Source organism: Styela clava, chromosome 1 (genome assembly GCF_964204865.1).
Source record: "Styela clava chromosome 1, kaStyClav1.hap1.2, whole genome shotgun sequence".
NCBI lineage: Eukaryota > Metazoa > Chordata > Ascidiacea > Stolidobranchia > Styelidae > Styela > Styela clava.
The window spans coordinates 28,612,143-28,622,934 of record NC_135250.1 but is presented as its reverse complement, the minus strand read 5'-3'; the positions used below and the strand labels follow the sequence as shown (position 1 = coordinate 28,622,934).

The window sequence follows — 10,792 nt, the reverse complement described above, 5'->3', positions numbered from 1 at the left end:
TGGAGTTCAAAAAAAAAACAAAATGTACACAATTTATTTATTTAAAGCTTCTTATTACGTGAATATTAAATAATGTTTATTTTTGTCAGTGATTTATGTTTTGTCAAGACATGAATGTCTGTTTGTTACTACAATTTAATATTTATGAAATAACCCAATGATAAACTCCCACAAATTAATCCAAATATTGCAAGTATGAAACGCGCATATAGAACGTTATCAATCAAAAAAGAACTACTTCAAAGTGAAAATAAAATCTATTTTTCGTCTAAATCAGATGCCCTGTCATATACAAAAATATCCTTTATCTTAAACTCAATAATTTTATAACATGAATCGCGTGATATAGTTATATGATAATATTATAAAAGGGTATTCGATTTAGATAGAATATGCGTAATGCGCTATTTACTTTCGTTTCATTCTTCTCCATGTACTGCCCCCTTGCGAAAATATAAACGCTCTCGTTGACTTTCAAGATTAGTGAAAATTACGTCATTTCTTGCAGTGATTTCTGGAACATTTCCAATAATAGAATATCCAATATAATTGCAAGTATATTCTATTCGCAATTTCATATTTTATTCAAACAAATGAGATAAATAGATTAGAATTATAGCCATTCCTATGCAACACAATTGTCAATCCTCCATAAAACCAAGAGTAAATCGTAAATTACTACCGCTTTCGTTTCTGCGAGACTAACTACTTATCCTTCTTCTATGCTTTATTTGAACTATGTATGTCTGAAAAAGTCTGTCCTTGGTTAGACGAATCGTTACAGAAATATAATATTTGTGTTAGTGTGCAGCAAGACTCTTGAATTAGTTAGAATAAATCGTAATTGTTCTAATATTATAAATGTAAAATTTTGATTGTAATGAGATTTCCATTTTTATTAATACTCTTATGAGTTTTTTGATTTACTTTCCGAACAAGTTTTAGAAAAGTGGTCACTAATACCTTGGAAACGGATGGAAAATGATACTACATCTTTACAATCTATTAATATTTGCTGCCAATTTTAAAAAATTGGGTAAAACACGGGCGGTCCGATTACCTACAACAAGGACTTATTTAAATTCAATGCTACATCCCTTGCCAACAGATAGGAACAATAAATACGAATCAAATCTTCTTTTTTATATTTGTCAGTTTGCCTGGTGAAAAATATTTATTCTAATTCCTGCCTTACTAAAGACGTTTAAGCCTGTAACTCCTGTACGATATGAGATCGAATGCAATGTTTTGAGGTCATCCAGAAATCTTCTCACCTTGCCTTACAAGTGCTTGAACAAGTATGACAACTCACAGTAGAATAAAGATGTTTTAAATTAGCAGGGTGCCCCCCGAAAAACTTGACTTTCTGATTTTGTAATTGTGTATATTGCACCCAGAATTTAAGAAATCTTGGACGATTTGCACAAAAGTTGAGTTCTATCTCAAATATGTTCCAAATGATTTGAGTTCTATATTTTCGGTCTTCCTTTACCAGGCAAATGAAATATTTAAAATATTCAGATATGGCTTCGGAATTAAACTGCACAGCGCACAAATTACGCGGCATTTTACTCATTGAAAGTATGAAGCATATTGAACCACAGATTGCAATTCATGAGTTCGCAGATCTGAATCCCTAAGAAGATAATATGTTGAAGGAAAATTGTTAGACAATCGAGGCCTGATGGGATAAAATTATTCATAAAATCATTATATATGATTTAAATCTTATCATATTTCATTGATACTTTTTATATAGGTAATTTGGTACTACCGTAGTGTGTGCACCTGCTTAGGAAGGGGCCATACTTTTATTCCGATTTTCTCCATTTTAGTTCTATTACGAGTTCGGGGACTGTCTATGTTATTCAAGTGGATATACCTCCGCCACAGGTTCCAGTTCCTTTACAGAACTTGATGTATAGTACGCGAACAAAATTATTGATCCCCCTATTGATACACACACTTATAGGGCGCGGCACGTTAATACTTTATACTGCTTAAGAGTATCTATTTTTGTTATTTGATTCTGCAAATAGGCATAAAATTATTACCGAAATATACATCTAAATTTGTTTATCATCGGAGCTCCCATGATTGTTAACTTTATTTTAGTGGTAGTTGAAACACTTATATCTGTTACTGCAACTTTCGTAAATAAAATCTTTGTAATTTTTATACAATTATTTATATAAATTTGAACCCACATCAAACAAATTACAAGTTTCGGAGTAATAAAAGATTCAGCTCTATTTTTGCTCACTGTAATGACAGAAGCACGTTAGACAGTTTCATGATAAAGAAATTTCGAAAAAAGACTATTCGATAATATTACAAAATATATGTATCAGTTTATCTAGTAACTAGTCAGAGGAGATTCGATCAATCTTTATCAGAGTATTTTAATAAAAAGTTACACGGTTACACGAGTCTAAAAGTCTATAATATACGTTTAGTAAATTTTTGCACTCTTGGGTTAGTCAAAGCACCCGTTTTATAATGTTCTTATGTATAAGATATCAAGCAATTCATTCAGCGTCTTTCAAAAATGACTTCAAAATTCTGAGGTTGGTAAGTGAGTAAGCTGAATCCACCGTCATTAAAAGACGGGAGGGGTTTCTTCGGGTTGGGCAAAACCTTTAGCTTTTGTACTATCCCAGTTAGAAAGATGAAAATCTCCATCTTGGCCAGTTGTTTTCCGATGCAACTTCTTGGACCGATTGAAAAGGGGATCACGTACTTTGATTTGAATGAACACGAAATAAGGATTTCCGAACGATTAAATTGAAAACTTGAAAAAATGAATTTATTCTATTACCTAATGTTTTCATTACTTCATCCGATATTTGTTTCTGGCATTCTGGATAATTTCCAAAGCACAGCAATGCCCAACCTAAGGTTGTGCTCGTCGTTTCTGATCCAGCGTCAAGCAGATCTCGAATGTATTGAATGAGCATTTGTTTCTGAATATAGTATTTGAAATATAGTGTTTATAGGTGATATTGTTTAATCATATATATTATGTACGAATATATCACAAAATATAAATATATATAAAGTTTTATTTATCCAATAAAGTTCTTTTTAAGACAGATTCGTGCAAAATTGGTGGCTGCGAGTAAAATTATCTTGCATAAAGAACATTACTTTAAAACAATAATTTTTTTTCTATTAATTTATTTTTAAATTAATATGAATGATTGTTTTGTTCTTGTTATTTTCTAATCTTTGAGAAAATGTTAAATTTTCTAATTAGAATTGTTAAATAAAAACGAACGCAACTCACGTTAAAGGTTTTATCGTTTTTTTTGCTTTTTTCAATCTCAACTAGAAATGCATCAATAAAGTCATGGATGTCGTTTTTTTCAAAGTTGGATTCATGCTTCTCGACTATCTCACGTAAATATCCTAAAACCATACAATGCAATATATCAGGTACAATACTCTACGATTGTGAGTTTTTGACTTATCTGAGGTGTTATCGTATGTAGAAACTCTTAGAAATAAATCCCACGTAAACCACTTCGCCCGGGGTATAATAAACTTGGTAGACAATTTCAAATCGAAAGATTTCGGTCCTTTCAATGTATAGTAGTATCTCTATACTTAGCGTGTTTCAGCAAGATCAATTAATCACAAACTGAACTACCAAACTTTAAAAACAAACCGAGTAAATGCTCAGCTTAAAACTTTTACGATGTAAGTAGAATTATATCACCCAAATACCAAAACAAATCTCACCTAACATACTGTCTGAATCTTCTTTGGTTATCTTTGCAACTCCTTTGAATGGCGGAATGAATCGTAACATTGGGGCCAATGACAACGCTGTCAAGAGTTTGGAATGTGTTGTGATTTCGGCACTGTGATTTTAAAATAACAGTATTACCGTGGTGTAATGAATTTGGTAGGCGATTCCGAAAAATAAAATAATTTATATGCAAAAATAGTGGCTCTTGACTCAACAGTGACAGCAAAATGTAAATTTTGCTTTGTATATAGTAGATCCGCATATATCAACTTGGAATAGTTGATCATTCTTCGTTGTTGAAAACAATTTGTATATTATTCCGGCAGATAAGGGGACCTTTTTGGCCCAAGTTTGATTTCAGACATAAAGTTTTTTTTATTTGTGATTATTCATCTTGGGGTCATTGCCCATCATTTCTACATGGGTGTGGAGTTTGCAGCCTTGAGCAATTTTTTTTACTGCTCAATATTTGTATTGGTGTTTTTCGTCAAACCTGTGCATCATAATGACGCACAACCTGAACCATAACCTGTTACAATACTATGTTCAGGTTGTGCGCAATCTTGGTGCGCAAACTACGCAAGCACCAAATTTATTAGAAAATAAAATCAATAAGTTTTAGGTATTTGTTGAGATATTTCTATTAGTGTTTTTCGTCAAACTTGCGCCTCATAATGACGCACAACCTGAACCATAACCTATTACAATACTATGTTCAGGTTGTGCGCAATCTTGGTGCACAAACTACGCAAGCACCAAATGTACTAGGAAATAAAATCAATAACTTTTAGGTATTTGTTGAGCCCAGCTTTGGGTCGCGACCCATATACAGTATATGGAAATACTGTCGAAACATACGCGTAAAATAAAGAGTACTATTTCAAAATACCCGTTTTTGTTGCAATTAACAATACAATCCTGCTAATGCAGTCGCCAGTGGTTCAAGTGGATATACACCCAGTGGAGAACAGTCAATTATATGTTAGCGAGAATTGTTATGCAGCGGGATGATCAAGACGACGCAGTGAAAGATAATGATATCACGAGAACAAGAATGAGAAAATTGCTACATTTCATAGTATATCCCTGGGAAAGAATGTAGTTCATTCTTATGTTCCATGCCAATGCTTTCCAAGCTACCAAAAACTCTCAACAGTTTTGCTGCTTTTCTTCTATAAAAATACATTGTTATTATATATTCGCATCCTATATTCGCAGGAAGGGGTCCCCTCTTAAGAAACCCTGTCATAAACTAAAAGATGCGACTGTGCTTCTCTTGCCTGTTGTCATGCTGTCCTTGGAATTCAGCTACAACAAAAATTTCAAAAAAACAGATTTTTAAATTTCATGATTTTATTAATATTCTCAACAATGAATGATATACGGGTGGTAAAATCCCAAGTTATTCCAACAACATGATCATGTTTTGCAATTTACAACCAATATTTTGTATGTAACTTTGTTTGACAGAGGCCCAAGAGCTGTAACTACAAATATCAAAAATGTGAGGCCAAAAAAGTCACACTACAACATTGTCAAATGTGCTGTATTTACCATGGATAACAGGTTTACCAAAAAGAATTACATGAAACATGGTAAAATAAAGATCAATTCAGCAATATTTACTTGGTGATATGCATCTGTTGATGATTTTATGTGTTTGTTTCGGAAGTTTAATAACAGAATTAGTTGTGGTTGTTAGGGATGTTTTAAAAAGGGGTTGCATGGAAAAAAGTTTTCACAAAATATCAAGGTTTGATAGTAGTAGAGAAGTACAAAAAATACTCCCATGTTTTTTTTCATTTGATAACCACGCCACAGAACTTCCCCGATAAGTATACGCAGCAATTGCGAGAGGCAGAAATGTCAAGATGGGATTTCATCGCATTGCAAACCAATATTAGCAATTCTTATATATATTCGCGCATTCCCATCTGAACAGCGTGGAAAAGATTATACCCATCTACACACTTTAAGAACTATGTCAGATGAACGTCATATTATCGAATATCAGTAAAGGAATAGTGCAATGGGAAAAGACATATAAGGCGGAACTTTCAGTAGTATGCAATCAAATAATCTTATTGTAGAATATATATTTAAAAACATTTCGTCACGCCAACTGCAGTCCGAAACTTTTTGTCTCTGGCTGAGCTTAGATACCAATTGGCACTCATGTAAACTGGTAAGACTATAAGAAGCACGCGATGGAGCAGATACTAAGAGTATCCATCCCCCAGCTGTCATTTGAGTGGGTACTGCTGTTTTTATTGCAGATGTTACTGATCTTTTTGTATTAAAGATTTACTGGCATCACCGATTCAAGAATGTTGGAAACCAACACGCAATATTACAAAACTTACTTTCAACATGCGGTTTGAATGAATGAAAAAGCTGAAATTTTATCCTTTAGAACAGCATACAAATTCTATGGAATGAAATCACACACAAAAGCTCGTCAAAAACCTATAGCTCAATAATCAAGTAGAATTTGATGCATGTGCGCAAAAATGTGCGCGTTACTACGTACAACCGAAGCACGCAGGAAAATGTGTGTGATGTACTATAGTATTCAAAACGTTTGATTCAACTATGTTGGCATAACAGGTTTCGGTTTCGCATATGCATACCTTCTATTTCCACAAGGATATATTAATTTTGCCAAAGTCAATGCAGTACTGAAAGGCTGCGGTTCTTCCAAAAAAAAAACACGTTACACATCTTTAGATACCAGTGGATGGTTTTACATGCCCTTGTTCGAAGTGAATAACGAGGTCAAATATTCCAATCCAATTAATAAAATAAAATATTTCCCAAGTCCCTAAGCTTAAACTAGGAAAACGAAAAGCGCGCGGCAACGCAAATGTAGTTTGAAGAGCGCAATAGAAAGTGGATAGATTCTGTCGATGGATCCTGGCTTGTATTAGTGAAATAAACTACCATTTGTTCTACTAAAATTGAATTTCTGACAATGTAAGGAGATTCAATGTTACTATGTATGCAAAACTAAACCATATAGTTATGAAATAATTGTTTTTAACAAAAAGGCGCTCCTGAAGTATTCGTACCAAGATGGCGCACAACCTGAACATTGTATGTTCACCAGGTTAGGGTTCAGGATGTGCGTCATTTTGGGCCGAATACTTTAAATCCACTTAAAAAAAATTGCTCAACATTTTATACTCCACACCCAGCTGGGTATCATTATATATGTCATATACATTATATCTAAACAATAAAAAAAACTTTATGTCCCAAAACAATGTTAAGGCCCGCTTCTGCCGGACTATATACACGCATAGGGAGTTTGCTCAAATTATGGCCACACGTATTGTTTCGGAAATAATATGCATCGATCTCTGAAAGTTACGGGCGATCACTTCAGTATCAAAGTTACTGAGACTATTAAAACTTTTAGCGTAATTACATGTAATATAGACTATATAAATAAAATATTTAATTTTTCAACTACATTTTAGAACCATTTGCACATATCTTCTTCTTTAATTATTATGTTATTTTTATTTCTGGAATTTGGTTTGTATCAATGAGGGTTTAAAACTTAAGGGTTAGGTTCAAGAACTTTTGGGGTTTCAGCTTGGCATAAGTTCAAAATTATCCGAACGACTTTACACAAGCGTCATGGCGTTGAGGTTAGAATTCACTATATTGACATCTTAGCTAATACCTTACACATTCGACTTTCATGCCCGCCACCTCAACCCCCAAAAAATAGATTGGATGCAAAATGATCAAATCTTGAAATAGCCACCCATTGCATATCGGTTGATGCTGGTATAAAGCCTTTTTCGGAGTGAGTGACGTGAATGAAAACAATTACAATATTTACTGCTCAAAGTTATATACATGGTGTCCATAAAGTCTCTTTGCAATTTCAACTTTGTCATGAATTCAGTTCTCCATAACCTTAACCAGATTTGCTGTTTTCAATCAATAATTGTTTAGATTTTTTATTTTATTTAAAATATCCGTGATGGTCAAAACAATTCACTGTGCAATTTTGAAAAATGGGAGAATTTATGGACACCCAATATTAAACTTAATTACAAACTTACTATTTCTGGACGATTTCCATCATGTGAATAAACTTTTTGTCATCATATTCAAACCGAGAACCCAATATTACACGGCTAATAATGTTCGACACGGCAAGGAAAAGCTTTGCCTATAGTGTAAAAAAAAATGAAAACAATTATGGGCGAAAAAAGAGAGTGATGCTCAAATATACGGACACGAATTTTCCAATAGTGTAAAACATTGGATTAGATTAACGATATTGTTAAATCAATGACTCGTTTCTTGCAGTGCAATTCGATCGGTATGATATTCGCTTTAACAAATAATACCGAATTTGAATGACAAATTTGCATTGACCACGATTTTTTTATTTTATTGAATCAAAAAAACAAATTGGTTCGACTTTTATTATCAACATTTATTCAGTAATGAGCCACATTAACCTGAATTTATCACATGTTATCATATTTATTTTGTTACAGTCAAAGTTAAGAATAACAATAATGTCATACATGCAATCTCTTCCCGTTATTGGTCGTCAAACTTTCAATTAAAAAAGGCGTTTCCTCGATTATATTTGCCTCCATTCCTTTCTTGCCGACTCCGAATCTGAATCAAAGATTTTTATAGTAAATTACTTCCATTTGCAAGGCAGATTCTGATTCATTAGAAAGTCTCTCACGCATCTTATTTATTTATTTTTTGTTGAGACCAGTGTCTAGCTTCTGTTCCGCGGGATATCGGTAAACATCAAATGGCAAAGGCAATCATACAGTTGTTATACTGCGATGTCAGATTTTGTCTGCCTTCTGTTAAAACTTTAAACTTGACTGTGTCGGAGTCGCAGATTTAAACCTCTTGCTTTCAAATTACTTCCCACAAGTTAAATTAGTTTAGAACAAGTTGCAAATGTTTGTATAAAGGTTTACCCTCTCAAAGTCATCAATCCAAACTTGTGCAACTCTTTCCATATAGATCCATAATCTCTTGTGGTTAGACCTCGGCCTGTGGTTATCAGATCGAAAACGTAATTTTCAGGGCGTCCAGAAAATTTATCCGCTTGTTTCACCAGTGCCTTTAAATGAAATTGTGAGCTAGCAATATGAAAATGGTAGTTGGACCTATTAGTTGGCCACAAAATAGACAAACATTGAAGCCCAGAGTTTCAGTTTCGTTCTGAAACAGTTATAGAAACAGCAAAATGGTGTTGGGCGGAGTTCAATTTTAGTGCATAATGGTTTGCATTCTCTCAGAGATAGCAAACTTAATTGCGTTTTATAACAAGCTTGGTGGGTCCGATGGCTTATCGTTTAACTTTAATGCGTTACGCTCAAATGTTTTGGCATCACATATGGCATATATCGGGTTCAAATTTCATTTTCACAAGATCACCCAAGATGTAATAAAATCGACCGACCAAGTGACACGTTACATATCAGGATATATCAGAGGCTGATTGTATGAATACTCTTCGGTGCCAAAGGCGTGAATAATTAACTTGTAAAACAAGAAAAAAGATGCTCATGATATGTGATGAAGATATAAAATTCTCGTCATAAATAATAAATAGAAGAGCGAAATAATGAATTAGAAAATCATAGGATCAACGCAATGCTGATTACTGTGTTAGCGAAAAGACAACATTTTTAGGAATTGTTATTAATTGTCTAAAAACAGACAAAGAACCATAAAAAAATAACAAACTTGCGAAACTTGAATATGGATTATAATTCAGAAATATCGAGCTATTCTTTTTGATAGATTCAAAGTATTCCTATTCACTGAAGTTGTATGCATTGGGTTCGAACTATCATTTTCAATGTGCGTTAAAATACAACAAATACTGTGAATCCGTACCTCGTTAATAATGTCGAAGTCATTCAATATAACCCAATCGTCCTGCCCCATTTGTACAGACATCACCGATCCGTATTTTTCCTTCATTTGCCACAATGTGGCCGCGGGATTTGTTCCTATGAAAGGGATATACCCGACGATCGGAAGTCCATAAGGACCAGGTGGAAACCTTTTCGGTCTTTTCATCATATAGAAGCAGAATATAAACGTCGAAATACAAACAAAACTCGTAGAATAATCGAAAGAGACAGTCCAAGACATTTTTTCGTTTTTGTAAAAAAAATTCAAAAAGTGTGATAAAAAATACGATATATTCTAGAAACAAAATAGAAATTTGAATATGTATAAAATAAAAAGTTGCCAATTGTATCGATATCTGTACGGTATGGTATGAGAGCCGCGAATAGTTTAAAAGTTCGGCAAATAAGCAATATGTATGCGCTCAACAGCACTTAGTCAAATTTTCTCCTTTTCTAATATACAAACAATATAGCATACAGAATCTACTATGTTTCTAGAATTTTTTTTCAAACTAGAATACTAAATGATTCACATACAATTAATGTAAATTGAAATCCCGATTGTTATTGCATGTAGTATATTTCAATTGAGGCCCATGCCAATCAGATTCAAAGCGCAAGTCACTACACTTCCCACACGAACATATTAAGTCGTTAATATGTTATTTTCTAAGAGTCTGAGATATTTAAACTCAGTGCAAACATTTCATAGAATATATAAATACCAAAATTATTTTTTTTATAAATATTTGCTCAAAACATGTTTAAACTTTCCATCGAAATTTTGCAAAAAAATGAAATGAAGTTACTAGAAATTTTACATAACGATATTAGGTAGAGTATAAGGTAAAATGCCTGAAAGAACAATATACATTTTTTTTAAATACTTATAGATTGTTATTTGCAAGTACCAAGCAAAAAAATAATGAAGTAGCTTTTCCTAGAACTGCAGATTACGGTATATATTTTATGCGTGCTGACATCATGACGCCTTACGATTCATAATTATGCTAATTGTACGACACAATGTGTAATATATATTACACACAAGAGGTGTCGACAAACTTAAAATAATAGCTTAAAATAAGTTCATGTAGTATAACTAATAGTACAGAGTAAATTGAAT

At 33.1% G+C, this 10,792-nt stretch overlaps 1 protein-coding gene across 1 annotated transcript; it reads right to left on the bottom strand.

The window, feature by feature from the left end:
- Positions 1 to 419: 419 nt before the first annotated feature.
- Positions 420 to 9,957, bottom strand: LOC120326541 (cytochrome P450 2J5-like). The gene is made up of 8 exons (XM_078115762.1): positions 9,647 to 9,957; positions 8,719 to 8,864; positions 8,302 to 8,398; positions 7,828 to 7,937; positions 3,742 to 3,863; positions 3,287 to 3,408; positions 2,819 to 2,963; positions 420 to 562 (listed from the first exon to the last, which is right to left on the bottom strand). The coding sequence occupies exons 1-8, from the start codon at positions 9,905 to 9,907 to the stop codon at positions 420 to 422; spliced, it is 1,146 nt and encodes a 381-aa protein (XP_077971888.1). The 5' UTR covers positions 9,908 to 9,957.
- Between the last annotated feature and the right edge of the window lie 835 nt (positions 9,958 to 10,792).

Coding starts and splice junctions, on each gene's coding strand:
- LOC120326541 (XM_078115762.1), bottom strand. CDS start 9,907: ATGTCTTGGACTGTCTCTTTCGATTATTCTACGAGTTTTGTTTGTATT. Junction 8,399..8,718: donor GGATTGATGACTTTGAGAGG/GTAAACCTTTAT, acceptor TCTTTGATTCAG/ATTCGGAGTCGGCAAGAAAG. Junction 7,938..8,301: donor ATAACGGGAAGAGATTGCAT/GTATGACATTAT, acceptor TTTACACTATAG/GCAAAGCTTTTCCTTGCCGT.